Genomic DNA, 19,333 nt, shown 5'->3' on the forward strand with positions numbered 1-19,333 from the left:
GGCGGATGCCGAATGGGGCTTCTCATTGGTGTGTGCGAAGACCCGGCTCCTCCTCGGCTCTGCCTTTTAAAAGGGCCACGGCAGCCTTGCCTGTGGAGACGTGAGAGCCCAGGCCAAGGCATGTTAGAGGCTTTAAGAAGCAGAACAGGAAAGGGGCGGAAGGTGAGTGCGCCAAGCCAATTGGCCGGCTGTGTTCCTGTCCTGATTGGCCCTAGGAGGGGGCTTGGCCCACGCTTGATTGGTCAGTTGCAGGGGCCGTGTCCGGAGGAATTCTGGAGTTAAAAGAGGAAACTGAGGCACAAGAAAAATGAGTCCTGGGAGCCTGGAGGGCAGACCTTGATGTCTCCTCTAATGGCTGCTGTGGGGAGCAGGGGGAGAGGGGGGGCTCCAGTGGGCGAACTCAGCCCAACCTAGCTGCTAGTCCATCCCAGGAAGCACATGTAGCCCTGAGCGACGGTGTGTGTGACTTGTAGTGATTTCCGTGCGCTGTTGCTTCTTGCACCTAGGTCTGTGATTGTGCGGGACTGACTATGTATCTGTATGTGGGTGTGCCTACGACTTTGTGGGGCGATTGTCTGTGGGCGGTTGTGTACCATTGTAACTGGCTGTGGCTGTGTGCCTGAATGTCTTTGTGCTTTCTTGTCTGTGTAGTTGTAAGCTTGTGTAATGGTATTCTGTGCGATCGTGTGTCTGTATGTATGATTCTGTGTTGTGATGGTTTTCTCTCTAGGTGTGGCTATTATTTTTGTGACAACATGACTGGATATTTGTGTGTATGTCTGTGTGGTTGTCTACCTCCATGTGTCAGTGTGATTTGGTCTGTGTGCACTTGGACAGGACTGTGAGTGTGATATGAGTATATGCCTGAGTGAGTGGCTATGCTCACTTAGGTCACTTTGATGAGCATTTGTGTGATGTGCATTTGAATCTGGGTGCACTGTGCTTGACCATCGCTGTATCTAAAAGGCACATATCTAGCATGACATGGCCTTTTTCCAGGTGGGGATAGTAAGGCCCAGAAAGCAGAATGATCTTGCTCAAGGTTACCATAGGCCAAGTGCAGAGCCTGGTTCCCAGGCCAGGCCCCTCCCTGCCCACCAGGAACACGTCTTCCCACATCGACATTCTAGCTAATTGTGTGTATATCATGTTCTACCTCACATATCATCTCTGAATGAGTGTGCTGGGAGTAACAGTGGGATTGTGTTCTGAATGTGATCACTGGCCTGCCTGTCCCCAAGTGCCTGGAGCCTGGGTGTCCCTAGACCCTCCCACTTTCTGGGCCCTTCTTGCCCTTAACATCCATATAAAACAGTTTGAGCCCTCCTCCTCACACAGTAGGGATTCCATCACCACCCTGAGATGTCCCTGATTTTGCATGGCTCTCATTCTTCCGGTCACCTCCCTTCTCCTGCAGCCAGTGGCCTCTCTCCCCCACCTCCTTCCTTTCCCAAAGCTCCCTACCCTGAAGCTGGTGTGGGTGTCAGAGGGTGATGTCATTATCCACACCAGGAAACCCAAACTGAGTTTCAGGCCTTGTCACACTGGGAAGTCCATCATCCCTCCTGGCCACAGGCTCCTAGGGGACAAATGCGTCCAGCCAAATCCCCCCCCCCTTGCCTCCCATTTTAGAGCCACACAGGCCTGTTTAGTGCCTCATCCCAAACCAAGGAGATCTCTCCCCAAGAAAGACTCTGATTTCTTCTCCAGGAACCCACTAATCCCAGCCGTTTTATTTTATTGAGGCAAAATTCACATAACATAAATGAAGCATTTTTTTAAAAGATTTTATTTATTTATTTGACAGAGAGAGGCAGCAAGAAAGGGAACACAAGCAGGGGGAGTGGGGGAGGGAGAAGCAGGCCTCCCGCTGAGCGGGGAGCCCGATGTGGGGCTCGAGCCCAGGACCCTGGAATCATGACCCAAGCCGAAGGCAGATGCTTAACAACTGAGCCACCCAGGTGCCTCCATAAATGAACCATTTTAAAGTGAAAAATTCACTGGCATGTAGCACATTCACGATGTTGTGCAACCACCACCTCTATCTAATTCCAGAACATTTCCATCACCCCAAAAGGAGACCTTGTACCCATTAGCAGTCACTCCCCATTCCTCCTTCCCCTGCCCCCTGGAAGCCACTAATCTTTATGTCTTTTTTTTTTTTTTAAGATTTTATCTATTTATTTATCAGAGAGAGCACAAGCCAGGGGAGTGAGGCAGAGGGAGAAGCAGGCTCCCCGCTGAGCGAGGAGCCCGATGTGGGGCTCCATCCCAGGACCCACAGATCATGACCCAAGCCAAAGGCAGACACTTAACCAACTGAGCCACCCAGGCATCCCTGACTACCTGTTTTCAATTCTTTGGGATATAAAGCTGGGAGTGGAATTGCTGGGTCATATGGTAACTCTTGTCCAACTTTTGGATTGTTTAACTTTTGGAAGAATCATCAGACTTTTCCACAGTAGCTGCATTTTCCATTCCCACCAGCAGTTTACGGGGTTCCAATTTCTCTCTACATGGCCATCTTAGTGGGTGCATTGAGCTGGCTTTTATATTACTTGCTTCCCCGCTCCCTTTGTGGCACATGATAATATTTTGCCTTTTTGTGCGATGCGTTTGTGATGCACCAACTCTGATTGTGGGTTTGTGGTAATGTGTCTACATCTGGGCAGGGTTTGCGCTTTTCACTATCAGAGTGTTAGATTCCACGTTGGCAGGGTTGTCTTTGACTGGCCGTGCCCCCTACAGTTGGGCATTGGTAGCTGTGCAATTGCGTGAGCACTTACAAACTGTGACAGTGACAGGGGGCCTGCATATGTAAGGTGGTAGGTTTTCTACAGCGCCATGAATGGTTGTGTCTGATGTATAGGTGTGTGCATTACTGCATCATCGTGGGTTTGTGAGTGGTTGTGTGTTCCCGTGTGTTTCTGCCACAGTGTGTGATTGTGGCAGTACCTGTCTGTGTGATTATGAATTCTGTGTCTGAGAGATCGTGTGACCACATCACTGTGTAACCTGTGCAGTGTAGAGCTGTGTTTTTGTGCCTGGGAATTGGGTGTCTGTGCAGGGCCTACATGACAGGCAGACGCACAGTTCCGTGTGCAGGGACTATATGGGGCCAGGAATCTGTGTCGCTATGTAACTGCCGACTGTGCGTGGATATGACCGTGAACTAGGTGTCTATGACGTGTCCGTAGCGTCCACCCGGGTTCCCAGGGCACAACAGTGGAGGTGCCTGGTGTAGAAGCTTGGATCCCCCCCCCCCCATGTGGGGCAGCAATCAGAGAGCAGCCAGGCCTAGAGCAGGGGCTGCTGAGGGTCTCCTGCGCATCCTCAGGTACTTCCTGTGGCCTGATCCGACCGTCCCATTTCACCCCGCAGAGGGGGTCACTTCCCCCACCCCGGCCCCATCACACCAGAGCAACTGTGGTCACAGCAGCATCCCCCCCACACACAGCCCAACTCCACGCAGCACCCCCCAGAGGGTCCATGGTCGACAGCAGGCGGCCGATTGGGAGGGGCTCCTCCTGGCACTGGGCTCAGGCCCTGGGAACTCACAATCCAGGCAATCTGAAACCAACCCACCGTGAAGCCCCAGCCCCCAACCCTCCCACTCATCAGGAACAGAGCTTCGGCTGTTCTGGGCCCCCACCTGATAGCAGGCTCCAACATCTGGGGTGTCTGATAATGCTTGGCTTGGCAGGGACTTCATGCCAAGTCCCGCCATCAACACGGTTGCTGGTGTTTATTGGGGAGGGGGAGAGCTACAGGGGCCTGGTCACAGGAAAGGGTGTCTCAGAGCCCCTTCTCAGGATCCCCATTCTGTCTGTTACCCCTTCTACAGGAAGATAACTAAGAGTAGGGCACCAAGTCTATCCTTTTGGGGGGACTCAGTGCCTCGCTTTACCCAACACCTGAACCCTCAACCTCTGAGCCCCCAGCCCCTGAACCTCTGACTTGGCTTTATATATGGGGTCAGTCCTTAAGGCCCAGCCCTTAAACAGGCTGAGATGAGGTCTCTTCCTCAGAAACAGTGACCCCCGCCTTGCCTGCCTCTTATCAGGGGCTGCAGCCAATCAGCTGAGGGCAGAGAGGAGCCCTCCAAGGGGCCATTGGTGTCTCAGAGCCCACGAGGCCACGGAGGGAGAGGAGGCCTGAGGCCCAGGGTGGGCACCAGCCGGCCATGGCTGCAGCTGAGACCGCCTTGCCCTCCATCAGCACGCTGACCACCCTGGGCCCCTTCCTGGACACACAGGAGGACTTTCTCAAGGTGGGGCCAGGTGGGGTGTAGGTGGGCTGGCTGGGGTCCTGGGTTGTGGTTAGAGCTTGCGGGGGGGGGGTGTCTAGTCTGCATCTTGCTCTGCATCTTACCCAAGGCTGGGGGTCCTCAGTCCAGGCTAGGAGTCTGAACTTGGTCTAAGGACCTATTCTTGTCATATAAGACTGAGGCTTGGAGGGGCACCTGGCTGGCTCAGTAGGTAGAACATGCAACTCTTGATCTCAGGGTCGTGAGTTCAAGCCCCATGTTGGGCATAGAGCTTACTTTGAGAGAAAAAAAAAAAAAAAAGGAAAGGAAAGGAAAGAAAGAAAGAAAGAAAGAAAAGAAAAAAAGAACCTGAGGTTTGAAGCTGAACACTGCAGCAGTCCACAGTAAGACAACCCTAGATATCGGGGGAAATAGCAAATGCAGGAATTTAATCTTGGGAATTAATTTTGGGGGGGACAGGGAAGGAGAGGGAGAGCCTGGGGGAAACTGAGGCAAGGCTGCCCCCCACCCAGCCTTCCATGCCTAGCTCTGCCCCCCCTTCCCCCATGCCTGAGTGTGGCTCCAGATAATGTCAGTCTTATCTTGGGTCTCCAGCCAGACCCATCGACCTCTGTCCCCGGACTTGGGGGGGCTGGAGGGAGTGTGCAGTGTAAGGGAGGGGGACAGACTGACATGACGGACAAGCAACCAAGACCCCTTTCCAGAGCCTCTGGCCAGCCTGCCCCCATCAGGGCATCCAGCCCCTTCCATCTCTGGGCAGGGTACCCTGGTGTCCACGGAAGCCTCACGCTACCGGGTCCCTCCCCAGTGGTGGCGCTCTGAGGAGGTGCAGGACTTGGGTCCGGGGCCCCCTGATCCCACCGGGCTGCCCCTCCACGTGAGGCCGGAGTTGCAGGACGCGCCCAGGGAGGACGAAGACGGCGAGAGGGACTCGGCCACTGCCTGGGATCTGGATCTCCTCCTCACCAATTTCTCGTGCCCAGAGCCGGGCGGCGCGCCCCAAACCTGCGCTTTGGCGCCAGGCGAGTGCCCCGGGGTGCAATTCCCGCCGCCGCCGCCGCCGCCGCCGCCACCCGAGACTCCCAGCCCGTATGTGGGCGGCCCGGGGCTGGTGGCTGGGCTCTTGGGTCCCGAGGAGCACCCGGGCTGGGCACGCCCGGCCCCAAGAGCCCCGGCCCCGGACGCCTTCGCGGGCTCAGCCCTGGGCCCAGCCCCCGAGCCCAAGGCACTGCCGCTGCAGCCGGTGTACCCCGGGCCAGGTGCGGGCTCCTCCGGCAGCTACTTCTCGAGGACCGCGCTTTCAGTGCCCACGGCGCCAGGCGCCCCCTACGGGCTGCTGTCCGGGTACCCAGCGCTGTACCCGGTGCCGCAGTACCAAGGGCACTTCCAGCTCTTCCGCGGGCTCCCGGCGCCTGCGCCCGGCCCCACATCACCCCCTTCTTTCTTGAGTTGTCTGGGACCCGGGACGGCGGGTGCGGGACTCCGAGGGACCGCAGGAGACCCAGGAGGGATCGCGGACGCGGCGCCATCCAAACGCAGCCGGCGATCGTGGGCGCGCAAGAGGCAGGCGGCGCACACATGCACGCACCCGGGCTGTGGGAAGAGCTACACCAAGAGCTCGCACCTGAAGGCTCATCTGCGCACGCACACAGGTGAGGGAGCGGGGCGCGGGGCTGGAGGATGGGCCTCAGGACCAGGGAATGGCTGGGGAGCTGGAAAACCCGAGCAAGTGGCGGAGCTAAAGCAGAATTTCGGAGCCACGGGCAGGGCAGAGGGAGCTGGGAGCTGGGAGCCGGCCTGGGACCCCGGGAGCCGGGTGGGGGCACGGAGACAACCTGGGGAACCTGAGGAGCGTCTCAGGGAAGAGACGCGTAAGACCTGGGCAGGGTAAGGGCTAAAGAGCAGAAAGCCTGGCAAGTGACAAAGGGGGCGGGCTAGAGGAGGGACTGCGGAGAAGGGACAAGCTTGGAATGCCAGGGGCGGGGTCAAAGACAGAGGGTTCAGGTGCGGGGCCAACCGAGAGCGGAGTTAGCCGCCAGGAGTATAAAGCGTGGGTTGCTTGCCGGGGAGGCGGAGCCAGACTGTAGGGGGCGTGGCCGCACTCAGGAGGAGAGGCAGGGCCAGAGTCAGTTTCCGGAGCCCAGAAGCCGAGGCAGGTCCAGGAGGATAGAGGGAATAGAAAGGAGGATGGGCGTAGGGGAAGAAAGCTGGGTCCCAGGGATCCTAAGACGGGGCGGGGCTGTGGAATAGAGGCTGGGGGGAGGAGGAAGGGTGAAGCCTGAATTTAGGAGTCCCTACAGGGCTATGTGTACCTTCCTGCGCAGAGACGCGTGGGGAGAGGCCAGGAGTAGCCTGGGGAGAGAACAATCACCGGGGACTGGGCCTGGATTTCGAAGCCCAAGGGTCAAGGCCGGGGGGGCGGGGGGGAGGGCAGAATTAGGCAGCAGCTGGAGGGTCCCCAGGGAGGGGCTGGAACACAGGGAGCCAAGCCAAAGGACGAAGGTGGGGATGGCTTTAGGACTCCAAGGCAGGGTAATAGAGAACAGTAAATGAAGCCAGTGGGGTAGGGGACACGACTTGGGTCCAGGAAATGAGAACGGGTTTGGCGCCAAATGCAGGTACAGAGGGGTTGAGGTCGCAGAGGCAGGACGTGGGTGCAGAATCAGGGCCTTCCCCTGAGAGTTGAGCGCCTCCCTACATTTTGCGTGCTGGGGCGCCTCACTTGCCTCACCCCAGTACGGACCAAGGCTGAGCAAAGGAGTGCGACCAGATAGATGCAGAGGCAGACCGGGGAGGGGTGGGGCGGATAGTGGCGCTCAGGGCTTCCTCATCCCCCACCCTTCCCCCAGGGGAGAAGCCCTACGCCTGCACGTGGGACGGCTGTGGCTGGAGGTTCGCGCGCTCGGACGAACTGACCCGCCACTACCGGAAGCACACCGGACAGCGCCCCTTCCGCTGCCAGCTCTGCCCGCGCGCTTTTTCACGCTCCGATCACCTGGCCCTGCACATGAAGCGTCATCTTTGAGCCCTGCCCCAACACTTGGACCCGTCCTGGGGATTGGGGATGGGACAAGAGCAGATCCACACAGGGTGCTTTTCCCTCGGACGGGCCCTCTCCTGGATTCGCGGCCCCACAGATCCACCCAAAGATCAAGGACTGGCCCACAGACAGACTGGGGGAGCCTCCAACCCAAGCTCCCACACGTCCTCAGCCACAGAGCTACACAGATACAGCAAGACAGAGAGACCTCCAAATAAACGGACTCAGTTGGACACTCAGACATTTCGGAGAGACAGACCCTCAGAGAGCTGGACCCTCAGACCAGCTTACAAGAGGCCCTGGGCAGTGGGAGTGGTTGTGGGGTGAGGCTTCCCAAAGACCCCGGGCCTGGAAGGGGGCTTCACACCTTGACTAATGAAGCTCTGCATAGTGGCTGGATCTGCTGTGAATGGTTATGGGTCCTGTACCAATGCCCCTCCCAGATAAAGGTTCAGCGTTGGCCTGACTTTGTGGGTTTTGGCTGCTGGAAGATGGGAGGAAGTTTACTCTCAGGGGTGAGTTTGGGGGGCCATACACACCTTCACACCCTCATGTAAACTTCAGCGACCCCTCTTGGCACTGGAGGCTTTGCCGCCCCTCCCGGTCACACCCCCAGATTAGCCTAAATCGTCCTTGTCTCCTGCCTTGAACCCCAGGTACATTCACTGGGACCGTCTCCCTCGGTCCCCAGCCCTCAGCCTGGCCCCATCACCCTCCACCGTGACCCGATCCAAAATATTCCCTTGAATAGCTACCTCAGGGGGCCCCAGGAAAACATGTGGAATAAAAAGGGGGAGGATCAGGAGCACAAGCGCCCCTTAAAAGAGCAAAATTCACAAGAGTTAGACCTCAGGTTGTAAGACAGGAAAGGAAAAAATCCAAATCTGCGTTTGACCCAGGAGCCGGAGCAGCGGGGTGCTAACGGAAGACAGCGGCTTGAGACTAGCCACAGTAGAACGAGACGGAGGCGGGGCCTAGCGGAGGGATGTGAGCTATGATTGGCCAGGAAAGGAGTCGGAGGCGGGAGAGGGGTCATAGGAGGCGTGGCCTGAGCCGGACGGGTGGGTGGAGTATATCAAGAGTTGAGTCCGCCGGAAGCGCGTGGAGGTGCCCGAGGGGAGTGACGGTCAGAAAGGAAGCCCCGCCCCCAGAGGGCCCCGAACTGACTTTCAAATTTCAGCTTCTCTGTCTCGCGGGCAGTCTCCATCCTCGTGAGGTTCCGGCTGGGGTTCCCACGCCTGTCTGGGGAAGTGAAAGTCGACTAGGGACCGGCCCGGCCCGGCTCGTGACCTGGCGACCCGGGCCCCAACACAGATTCCTGGACCCAAGCGCCATGGCCACGCTGAGCCCGGTGCTCCTGGCCGCGCTGCTGTGGGTGCCAGTAAGGACCCTGACCTGCTACGGGGACTCGGGGCAGCCTGTGGACTGGTGAGTGCGCAGGCGCCGACCATCCCCCGAGGTTGGCCTGGGGGGTGCACTGCAACTGGGTGAAGCCTGGGGTTCCCTCTCTTCCCCTCCCTCCATTTCTCCCATTCCTCAACTTCAAGGTTCGTCGTTTACAAGCTGCCAGCCCAGAGCGGGCCCGGGAAAGCGGCGCAGAGCGGACTGCGATACAAGTACATGGATAAGGACTCCGGGGGCTGGCGCGACGGCGCGGGGTCCATCAACAGCTCGGCGGGGGCCGTGGGCCGCAGCCTGCTGCCGCTGTACCAGAACGCCAGCCAGGTGAAGGGGCTCCTGGGCTGAACCTGGGATGAGACTCTAGGGCCCAGCCTGGAGGGAAATTTAAAGTCGCCCCATCCATCTCCCCCCAGCTCGCCTTCCTGCTATACAATGACCAGCCACCTAAACCCAGTAGGGCTCAGGACTTGTCCAGCCGGGGGCACACAAAGGGTGAGTCCCGGATTGGGGCTGGGGAAGGGCTCTGGTTTTCCTATGCATTTTCCCCAGCTAACCCCTGCCCTGCCCAGGGATGGGGTGGTGGTGGTGGGGGGTGCTCTGTCAGACTCTGGACATCTGCTTCCTCACTGTACTAATATTGTTTTTCTTCTTGACTATGAGAATTGACAGCTGCAGAAACTGAGCTCAGCAGTGGGGTGTCGACCCTGTCCACACCTTCTCCAGGCCCCTGGCAAGTGGAGGGTGTTCCTGGTGGCATACGTGCTTGTTGGGATGCCTTGAGCAGTCCTTCTCATCCCTGTCTTCTCGTTCAGGTGTGCTACTCCTGGACCAAGAAGGGGGCTTCTGGCTGGTCCACAGTGTTCCACGGTTCCCTCCACCCGCCTCCTCCACTGCATACAGCTGGCCTTTTAATGCCCAAACCTATGGGCAGACCCTGCTCTGTGTGTCTTTTCCCCTCACTCAGTTCTGGAAGATTGGTGAGTGTGGACAGGGAGGCAAAGTGAATCCCTGATTCCCAGGCCAGAATGTGGAACCGTCCTTCGTTTTCTCCACCCTTGTCCTCCAGGCAGACAGCTGACCTACACCTACCCCCTAGTGTATGACCACAAGCTAGATGTGGCCTTCGCTCAGAAAGTCCCCTACCTGGAGGATGCGGTCAAGGGCCACCATGTTCTCCATGGCCCCTGGAACAGCAGTGTAACACTCACATCCAAGGCAGGGGACACATTCCAGAGCTTTGCCAAATTTGGAAAATTTGGAGATGGTGAGTCCTGAGACTGAGGGTTGCAAAGCTCTTTTTCTGCAGAGGGGGTGCCTGGTGTGTCCATGGCTAAGGGCAGGTCAGGAATAAGGACTAGGACTCTTTGAGAGCCACAAGCAAATGAGAGGTAGGTAACAGACTTGGGTTCACATATTGGTTTCTGGCTATGTGATGTGTGACTCAACCAGAGCCTCAGTTTAACCCATCTGAGAAATGGGGACACCGATATCTACTTTAAAGGATTGCTATGAATGAAATGATGCATGTAAAGCATTTGGTAAGGGCTATTAGTTTTTGTCATTCCCTGTGTTTCCAGGAACTGACAACTGAGGAAACTGAGCTCAGAAAGGGGAAGGGGCCCTAGCGGTGACCCTGACCCTGCCCATGCCCTTTTTCCATCCTCCACAGACCTGTACTCTGGCTGGTTGGCAGAAGCCCTTGGCAGTAACCTGCAGGTCCAATTCTGGCAAAACTCTCATGGCATCCTACCCTCTAACTGCTCCAGGGTCCAGCATGTGCTGGACGTGACCCAGATAGCTTTCCCTGAGCCAGCTGGACCAGCCTTCAGTGCCACAGAAGACCACTCCAAGTGGTGTGTAGCCCCAGAAGGGCCCTGGGCCTGTGTGGGTGACATGAATCGGAACCTCAGAGAGGAGCAGCGGGGTGGGGGCACATTATGTGCCCAGCTACCAGCCCTCTGGAAGGCCTTCCAGCCTCTGGTGAAGGCCTGGAAGCCCTGTGGGGAGAACAGAACCTCCTCTCCATGAAGCCCAGCAGAGCATGTAAGAGCTAAGGCTCAGAAGCCAGTTGGGACTTCAGCTTGAACCCCAGTTTAATGTCTAATTGTGTGACCTTAATGATGTGCCTTAACTTGTGACTCAGTCTACTCATCTGCAAAATGAGAATCACAATACCTGATTCAGGACTGTTGAGAAATAAAAGGAAATTGGTGGATGGATGGGGCTGTTAACCTTTTTTCTTCAAGTGGACACTGGGACTCCAGACAACATTACAGCCCTTCTCTCCCTGACGGTCTGGGGACAGCTGGTATATAAATGAGACCCAGGGGCGCCTGGGTGGCTCAGTTGGTTAAGCGACTGCCTTCGGCTCAGGTCATGATCCTGGGGTCCTGGGATCGAGCCCTGCATCAGGCTCCCTGCTCAGCAGGAAGCCTGCTTCTCCCTCTCCCCCTACTTGTGTTCCCCCTCACGCTGTCTCTCTCTCTGTCAATTAAATAAATAAATAAAATCTTTAAAAATAAATAAATAAAAAATAAAATAAATAAATAAATGAGACCCAAAGTGGGACCACAAGGAAGGGTCCACCCAAGACTCACCTCCCTTCTCGATGGTAATCAGACCTCAAGACGCACACAGGCAAGGGGGCAGAAACACAATGTCTTGCCCGGCCAGGGGAGGTGGGGTGAGCTGCAGAAAGCTCACACAGCACAGACACACTTTATTTATATGTGTACATATGTATACAGGTGGCTGTACAGAGCAGGGCCAGTGGCCCCCTCGGCTATGGGCCTGGAGGCGTGGGGCAGGGTGCACCTTTTTTGGTCAGGCCTGCTGGGGGTACAGCTTCAGCAGGGCACCGGGAGGTCAGCCCCACCTCAGGCTTGGTGGCTGGGACCAAGGGGGAAGTGGGTAGGACTGGGGGCCCTGCACTGCTGGGCGCATTCTTTGTGGGGGCGGGGGGGGGGGTCTGGGGTTCTGGAGAGAGTTTGGGGGAGGTGGGCTTGGAGCGAGGCCCGCTCAGCGTGGTCCGCTCCTCCACCACCTCTAGCACCCAGCACTCCCGACCCCGGGGGACCTCAGGTGCGGGAGGCGCCAGGGACATGGATTCCTGCAACCCTTTGGAGTCTGCACCAGGAAGCTGGGGCGTCCCGGCCTTGGCCCCGGGACGCACAGGCTCTACGACAATTGGCACCAGGGGTGTGCCTGCCTCACCCGAGCTGCTGCGCCTGCCGGTCTCGTGTTCCTGCACTGGGCTCAGCGCGGCCTTTGCCACAGCCCTGGCCACCCCACCTGCTCCATCCTCTGTCTGCACGCTCTGGTGCCGTGTGCCACTGGTGTCCAGGGTCCGGCCCCCGGGGGTCGTCACACGGGGTGGGGTGCAGGCCTCGGCACCACCCGGAGACTCCTTCTCCTTACTGGACGCCGGCGGCCTGGGGGCGCCCTCGGGCAGCAGCGGGTCCGCGCCCAAGCTCAGGGGCGACTCTTGGCGGCCCAGGCGACGGACGGCGACCTGCCTAGGTGTGCCAGGACCCTCGATGGGGGGCGTCTCGCCGTCAGACTCGGCGAGGCTATGCAGCGCCAGCTCGCCGTGGAAGTCCTTGCGGAAATCCGGGTGGCCCACCTCGAGGCTGTGTTTGCGCAGCGCGCCCTTCTTGTCGGCGCCCAGCGAGGCTCCCAGCTTCTCTGCCGACTGCACGCGTTTGAGGAGCGGCGAGCGCGGGGGCTCGGCACTCTTGGGGCGCGGGCGCACCACCGGTGGGGACGAGTGCAGCTTCGCGGGGAAGCTCTGCGTCGTGTGCGAGCTGCCCACCGTGTGGCCCGGCAGCGGCGGCGGCGACGCCTGTGTCGGGGACGGCGTGTGTGCCAGCGGCGACAGCGGGATGTTGCCGGCCGACTTGCAGCGCGCGGAGCGGTACTGGCGGTGCAATTTCGGCGACAGGCCGTGCAGCGTGCTGGGCCGGATGTGGTGCGACGCCGACGACGCTGGCGAGTTGGGCGTGCTCGAGGCCGGCGAGCTGCTCTGGGAGGAGGCGCCTGCGGGTGGGCGAGAGGGGCTGTTGCGCGCCGGGGGCACAGCCAGGGCACAGCCCCGCCACCCTGCGCCGCTCGGCCCGCCGCGCGCAGGCGCAGAGCGTACCTAGGTAGGCGGAGTCGGGCGTGGAGCGGTAGCTGTGCGTAGGCGAGCGTGCGGGCAGCCCGTGCGTGGGCGAGCCCGGGAGGCTGTCGCTGGACGACAGCGACCGGTTCAGCGACGACAGCGAGCGGCTAGTGTGCAGCAGGTTTGACTGCTTTGTGATCTTGCGGAAGAGGGAGCTGCGCTTCTTGCTGGGGGACAAAGAGGGGGCCACCTACCCTTCACCAAGTTCCAGAACGCCTGGCTTCTTCCACTTTAGGGCCGCACATCCACCCCTGGGGACGGCTCACCCCTCCTGGCCCCTCCCTCTCCAGCTGCCACCTACCTATCAAAACCGAAAGAACTTTTCCTAACTCTGGTCCTATTTGGCTCCTCCCCATCTCAGGCCCCCATTCCTTTCTGGCCGTTCCCAGCCCAAGCGAGAACAACCCATCCACACCGAACCAACTTTTCCCGGCCCCGCCCACCTCTCTAGCCCCTCCCTCTCCAGCTGCCACCCACCTAACAGGGCAGGAAGAAATTCACCTGACTCAGTTTTGTCTGGCTCCTCTCACTCAGATCCCCCACTCAACGACTTGTCCAGGCCAAAACGCCAAACCCTCTGATCTAAACACAAGTCTCCTGGCCCCACCCACCTCTCCTAGCTCCTCCTACCCCTAAGGGAAGAAATTATTTCAGTCGGCCCAGTCTTGCCTAGGGGGCTCATTTCACATAGAAATCCCTTCTCCTAGCCCCGCCCCCCCCCAGCCGCCTAAATATATCCAACAGGTCAGGACCGGCTCCCGGACAGCACCCTCTCTAATAGACAAGTGCTGGCCCTGCCCACCTCCCAAGACACCTCCCACAAGGTTTTTCTCCCAGCCTAGAAACCTGGCACAGCTTCCTTTCCTGGCTTCTCGCACTCTCCCAGCCCTTCTCACTCAGTCCTCTTGTTTTTGTTCAATGGCCCGGCTGGCCACTTTTCCTGGGCACGTCCCTTCTCTCGTCCTCACCACCTCCCACCTTAGCCCCGCCCACTGCTCAAACAACAACACAAAACCACAAGTGTTCCCTCAGCCTGCTGTTTATAGGCCTGCCAACTGCACTTGACCCCACTCACCTCTCCTGACCCTCCTTGGCAGAGGGCCTCTTGTTCCTCCTAGCCATTTTGGCTTTGTAGCTGCTGCGCCGTGCGGGGCCAATGCGAATGGAGGTATTTTCGAAGGGCGTTGTAGTCACCGCTACCTTATTGCCGCTCTAGGGGAAGAAAGGGGAGAAATGCCCTGGGGGAGGCTGCTCAGGCAGCTCCAGTTCCCCAGGATCTCTCAACCCTCCCTGGCCCTCCCCGCTCGGGGCTCCCGCCCTTGCACTCACCTTAAGGATCAGCTCAACGACCTCAGGATGCACCATGCCATGCACAGGCTCCCCGTTCACGTGGGTGATGAGGTCACCAGCACAAAGCCCGGCCTCCTGGGCTGGGCCTCCCTCTTCCACGTGCTGGGGACAAGACACCCCACAGGGGTAGAGTCACAGGATTGGTAACAAAGAAAGCTCCCTGAGCTTCTGTGCCAGACGCCTAACTCTGCATGCACAGCAATCCTCATAACACCTAATGAAACAGTAATCATCCTCCCCATTTTACAAATGAAGAAACTGAGGCTCAGAAAGGGAAGTGAGAGCACAGGTCACAGAGGACTCTTATCCAGGTCCTGGTTCTACAATTTGAGCTGTCCTTCATCCCTGGAGGTCCTTCTTTCCCCTCCACCCACCCCCCACCTCCGGACATAGACTCCAAGCATGTGTGCTCACCCAGACAATGTGATGGACACTGTAGACATCCGAGTCACCCATGTAGACCCGAATGGCACGCAGTGTGAAGCCGTACTTCTTGCCAGAGCGTTGGATGGTGATAGGGGAGCGGAGTCCACTGACAGCCGGTGAGTAGTCCCGGCTGGGTGAGGAGTCCCGTGAGGATGGGTTAGAGGAGAGAGATCGTGGGGACATGGGACTGGCCAGGGGTGAGCTTCCATGGGGGTCCACTGCAGACAAAGAATCACAATCAGAGATTGGGGCCAACAAGATACATCTCTCCCTGTAGCTGCTCCTCATTCCTCCCAAGTCAAAGTCCCAGGGTTCTCATTGGTCCATCCCAGAGCCAATCATTGTGGACAGGGAAAATACAGTGTTCTCATTGGCCTATCCTGGCACAAATGGAGACAGCCCCTCCTCTGCTACGTGGAGACCAGCGTCACCTGCAGGAATCATGACGGACAAGGCAGTGGCGGAGGCGGACTTGATGACTTTGCCCCCAGTTCGAGAAGGTCTCTTCTCCACTGCGGGCTCTCCTGACAGTTGTTGGTGCCGCGCCCGGCGCAGAACCAGGTCATTGGTGGCCCTCGGGCTGGATGAGTCCCCATCCTTCGAGGCTGGACAGAGGTCACCTGGGCGTGGGCGGTCAGCTGCAACAGAGCAAGTGAGTTAGGGGTCAGTTTAAGGCCACGGACTTCCTGCATGCTGTTCCCTCTGCCTGAAATGCTCTTCCCGCTTCTCTCTCTTACTTGTGAGTTTCACGAAAACAGGTAACATATCCATCTAGCACAGCTCCTGATAGAGAGGAGTGCTCAAATACATTTGTTGACTGAGCATGGAATATGGGGTGTGTTCCCCATGTTGATGAGAATCCCCAGGCTGCAGTGTGAAGAGTGGGTGAGCTCTTGCATAAACCGCACCACACTCACTGAAATGTTCACTATATGGCCACTGCGGAACTGGGGGAGGCGGCAGGAGGGAGCACTCACTGGCCTCGGGGTCCCCAGCGCTGGGGGTGCCATCCCCTTGAGCTGCCTCTTTCGGGGCCCGCGCATCCAGCGAGCCCGGGGGGTCAGAGCTGGGCCGGGGAGGCCTGCGCAACCGGCCCTCATCCTCGTCCTCTTGGGGGGCGCTGAAGCGGCTGGGCTCCAGCAGTGCGGAGAAACGGCGGCGCGCGCCCAGCGGGGGGCTGGCCTCCCCCTCCAGGAAGCTGGCCTCCGAAGCCGAGAAACGCTTGCTGCACGAAGGAGTAGTGGTCAGAAGAGACACGCCCCCCCGGGCCCCGCCCCCAAGCCCAGTTCTGTCCCTGCTCACATCTCCGGGGAGCCCCCTCTCCAGGTCTTCTCGCGCAGGGTCAGGCCTCCCAGGCCCTCCCGCTTGCCGGCCGCCTTCTCCTCTGGGCCCTTGGCGCTCGGCTCCCGCTTGCTGGCCCCCGCTGCCGCCACCGGGGTCTTGGGCTCGTGCTGCGACAGTTGCTCCATGCTGCTATACACCTGAACGCGCGGGCGGGTGGTGGTGGGAGGCAAGCCCGGCCCCGGTTCCCGCCTTCGCTCCCGAACCAATCCGCTTCCCGCTACTGGACCCGTCCACACTACGCTCCACCTCCCAAGTCCGGGCCCCGCCCAATTCTGAGAGGTACCCCAACCACCTACAATTCTTCAACTCAGGCCCCACTCCACAAAGTTAGGCCCTGCCCTGCCCATGCCCTCAAGAATATGCTCTCCTTCGTGCCCCACCTCCCCAGGCTTCACCCAGTTATGTCTACGCTCGCCCCGGCTAGGCCCTGACCCCCTTACACGCGGTTCCTCAATGCGAGATCTTGCCCAGCCTTGCCCAGCCTTGCCCCGGCCCGCCCCCGCCCCTCTTTCTGTCCAGCCCCAGGTCCCGACCCCGCCCCGTCCAGAACTAGCCCCGCCCCACCGTGGGCCTGCTTTCCACATCTGTCCAGGTTCCCGTCAGATTCCACTCAGTGCCACAGGCCAGTCCCAAGACCCCCAGGCTGCCTCCCCCGCAGGCCTTATCACCCCCAGATCTCTTACCCCTTCAGTAATTCCCCGGCTTGAGACCTCGGGCCTGGGACCCTGCTCTCCTGTCTCCTCAGCCCCGCCCCATTGCGGACCCACCACCCTTCGCCTCCTCAACCCGTCGTGCCCGGGAAGCAAAGACCCGCCTCCACCCAGGCCCCGCCCCCCCGGGTTTCACCCCACCCCTAGCCCAGCCTTGGCCCACCTTGCTGAAGCGCGGCGAGCAAGAGGAGAACTGGCGTATTTCCACAGGCTCCTCTTCGGTGGTGTCATCCTCGTCATAGGAGTTCACGTGATGATACCTGTCTGAGCGGGCTGAGGATTGGGGGGTGGGCCATAACCGCAGGCAAGGGTCCACGCCTCAGATAAAACCCCCACCGGAACCCGATCCTCTTTCCAGCCGGGCCCACAGGCTCGGCCACGCCCCTGCCAGGCCCCTGCCCTATTCTCGGGTCAGATTCAGGCCCCTCCCCCAGGCTGGGTCCCAGCCCCCCTCTCGGCTCCAGAAAAGCCACACCTCCAGATCCCACCTAGGGCACTCCATGCCAGGCCACGCCTCCGAGCAACCACGCCCCCTCCACAACTTCAGCCCTCTGATCCGGCTGGGGCTGGGAGGTCTCCTGCTCGGCTCGCGTCCCAGCCTAGGCCTAACTGAGGGCCCGATCTCACCGGATCCCGCCCCCTGTCCCTGCTCACTGTCGAAGTAGCTGGTGTCATCCTCGGACTCCAGGTGGGGGATGAACTCGGCCTTCTGCCTCAGCAGTCCTGTCCAGTCCAGGTCTCGAAAGAAACTGTGCTGCTTCACTTCAAAGGCACCACCTGGGGATGGAGTGGTGGAGGGAGGAGGGGAGGTGGTTCCAGGGACCGCTGAAGGCCAACCCTGGAGATAGCCCCGGACCACTTGGACTTGGAGTCCTACTCTCTGGCAATGGCCCCCAGTCCTTAGTTTCTCTGAAAAGCAGACCCCTTACCTGCCCCTAGCCGGACCAGGGGGTTGGTCTGCAGGAGGCTGGATATCAGGAGCTGGGCGTCGGTGGGCAGGGCCTCATCCCCCTCCGGCCACAGGATGTCATCTGCAGAAAAGGCAGGGCTGGGGGTCGCTTTTGGAGCCTACAAAACCTTGAGTGGACCTGTGTCCCCCTGCCCCCCTGCCCCCCACAGAGGCACGCACCGCTGATGACCTGTCCAAACAGTTCTTCGGGCGTATCACCAAAGAAGGGTACGCAGCCCACCAGGAACTCATAGAGAATGATGCCCATGGCCCACCAGTCCACCGGCTTGCCGTATCCCTGGCGCAGGATGACCTCGGGTGCGATGTACTCTGGGGTCCCACACACCTGGGGGCAGGCCGTCAGCCTGCGCCCGGGGCCGCAGGAGGGGCCTCGAGGGAGAGCCGAGTCCCCCACCAGACCCTGGGCCCCACAGTTCTGTCGGGTCACTCCACCCACGGTGACCCCCACGACCGCACACACACCTGTTTGTCCAGGAATTCCCGGGCGTCCTTCTCGATGTGGCCTTCATACAGGTTGGTGGTGAGGCTCATAAGCCCCATCTTGGAGAGGCCAAAATCCGTGAGCTTGATGTGCCCCATAGAGGTGATGAGTAGGCTGCAATGAGTGTGTGTGTTGGGGGGGCGGGGGTCTCAGAAGTGAGGCCCACGTCCACTTCATTCCTGGTCCTTTCAGGCCAGGGCTGCCCGAGGGGCAGGAATGAAGTGATAGGAGAGGCTCACTTGTCAGGCTTGAGGTCCCGGTGCACAATGCCATAGTTGTGCAGGTACTCCAGTGCCAGGACTGTCTCTGCGAAGTACATGCGGGCCATCTCCACGGGCAGCGCCCCGATGTTCTTCAGCAGGGTGGCGCAGTCCCCCCCTGTGGGGGAAGGAGTTGGCCCATGTGAAGAGGGAGGCACCCTCAGCCCAGAGCTGAGCACTCACCAGCCACCAAGTCCTCACCTCACACGGCTCCCATTTTACAGCCAAGGACAACTGAGGCTTGGAGAGGGGCCTCCCCTCCCCAGGTCCCATGGGGAGTGCCCTCTACCAGGTTTCTCTCCTCTTAGCCATCCTCCCAAGTGAGTCTAATCAGCCAATGTCACACAGGAGGGGATTGAGACTCAGAGAGGTTGGGTCATGCAGGGAGTCAATGGTGGAGGTGAGATCTGGTCAGGATTAAAGCCTGGGAGCATGGCCCTTGATCTCCTGGAGTCTGAATCTTGAGGGTCTGGGGCCTTAAAATGTAGATTCCTGGCCCCTAGCAGGTTTGCTGTAGACGGCATTCGTATTTTGGTCTCCTAAGATCCACTCCTAACTTCTCTTTCAAGGGCCAGATTTTCTTCCAGGTGCAGCGGCTGGGTCAGCATGTAACCCAGTCGCTTCAGTGAATCAGCCCTCAGACTTCCCCTTCTATTTTCACAAAGATTGCAGAACTCATAAATGATGTAAACTGTGATCAGCTGGATGACGACTCTGCTATGTCAGGGCCTGTCTAGAGGGAAGTCCACACATGCAAGAGCAGAGTCAAGAGATGAAGAGATTCCTAGTGACATAGTTTGAGCACCCAGATATGATTTTTTTAATCACAACTTCTTTTTCTCCTTCCTTCCTTCCTTCCTTCCTTCCTTTCCTTCCTTCCTTCCTTCCTTCCTTCCTTCCTTCCTTCCTTCCTTCCTTCCTTCCT

General features: G+C 59.0%; 3 protein-coding genes across 3 annotated transcripts in view; 2 read left to right on the forward strand and 1 right to left on the reverse strand.

Annotated features, from left to right (window-relative positions):
* Positions 1 to 4,029: 4,029 nt before the first annotated feature.
* On the forward strand, positions 4,030 to 7,721 carry KLF1 (Kruppel like factor 1). The gene is made up of 3 exons (XM_034997210.1): positions 4,030 to 4,270; positions 5,076 to 5,919; positions 7,117 to 7,721. The coding sequence occupies exons 1-3, from the start codon at positions 4,184 to 4,186 to the stop codon at positions 7,290 to 7,292; spliced, it is 1,107 nt and encodes a 368-aa protein (XP_034853101.1). The 5' UTR covers positions 4,030 to 4,183; the 3' UTR covers positions 7,293 to 7,721.
* A 678-nt stretch (positions 7,722 to 8,399) lies between these two features.
* On the forward strand, positions 8,400 to 10,927 carry DNASE2 (deoxyribonuclease 2, lysosomal). The gene is given in 7 exon segments (XM_034997214.1): positions 8,400 to 8,735; positions 8,855 to 9,032; positions 9,122 to 9,200; positions 9,521 to 9,685; positions 9,775 to 9,972; positions 10,378 to 10,709; positions 10,712 to 10,927. Coding segments are annotated over 7 exon segments (1,098 nt in total). The 5' UTR covers positions 8,400 to 8,640; the 3' UTR covers positions 10,763 to 10,927.
* Positions 10,928 to 11,475: 548 nt separating this feature from the next.
* MAST1 (microtubule associated serine/threonine kinase 1) overlaps positions 11,476 to 19,333 on the reverse strand; it is a 25,565-nt gene continuing 17,707 nt past the window's right edge. The window contains exons 13-26 of the mRNA XM_034996443.1: positions 18,388 to 18,526; positions 18,130 to 18,262; positions 17,827 to 17,992; positions 17,627 to 17,728; positions 17,352 to 17,474; positions 16,861 to 16,970; positions 15,946 to 16,124; positions 15,621 to 15,868; positions 15,075 to 15,281; positions 14,632 to 14,861; positions 14,197 to 14,319; positions 13,943 to 14,079; positions 12,847 to 13,034; positions 11,476 to 12,743 (exon numbers count right to left, since the gene is read on the reverse strand). Of these exons, the coding sequence (XP_034852334.1) occupies positions 11,491 to 12,743; positions 12,847 to 13,034; positions 13,943 to 14,079; positions 14,197 to 14,319; positions 14,632 to 14,861; positions 15,075 to 15,281; positions 15,621 to 15,868; positions 15,946 to 16,124; positions 16,861 to 16,970; positions 17,352 to 17,474; positions 17,627 to 17,728; positions 17,827 to 17,992; positions 18,130 to 18,262; positions 18,388 to 18,526 (3,338 nt within the window). The 3' untranslated portion in view covers positions 11,476 to 11,490. The remainder of the gene's footprint in view (positions 12,744 to 12,846; positions 13,035 to 13,942; positions 14,080 to 14,196; positions 14,320 to 14,631; positions 14,862 to 15,074; positions 15,282 to 15,620; positions 15,869 to 15,945; positions 16,125 to 16,860; positions 16,971 to 17,351; positions 17,475 to 17,626; positions 17,729 to 17,826; positions 17,993 to 18,129; positions 18,263 to 18,387; positions 18,527 to 19,333) is intronic.

Source organism: Mirounga leonina, unplaced genomic scaffold (genome assembly GCF_011800145.1).
Source record: "Mirounga leonina isolate KUSES-001 unplaced genomic scaffold, KU_Mleo_1.0 Mir_94, whole genome shotgun sequence".
Classification (NCBI taxonomy): Eukaryota; Metazoa; Chordata; class Mammalia; order Carnivora; family Phocidae; genus Mirounga; species Mirounga leonina.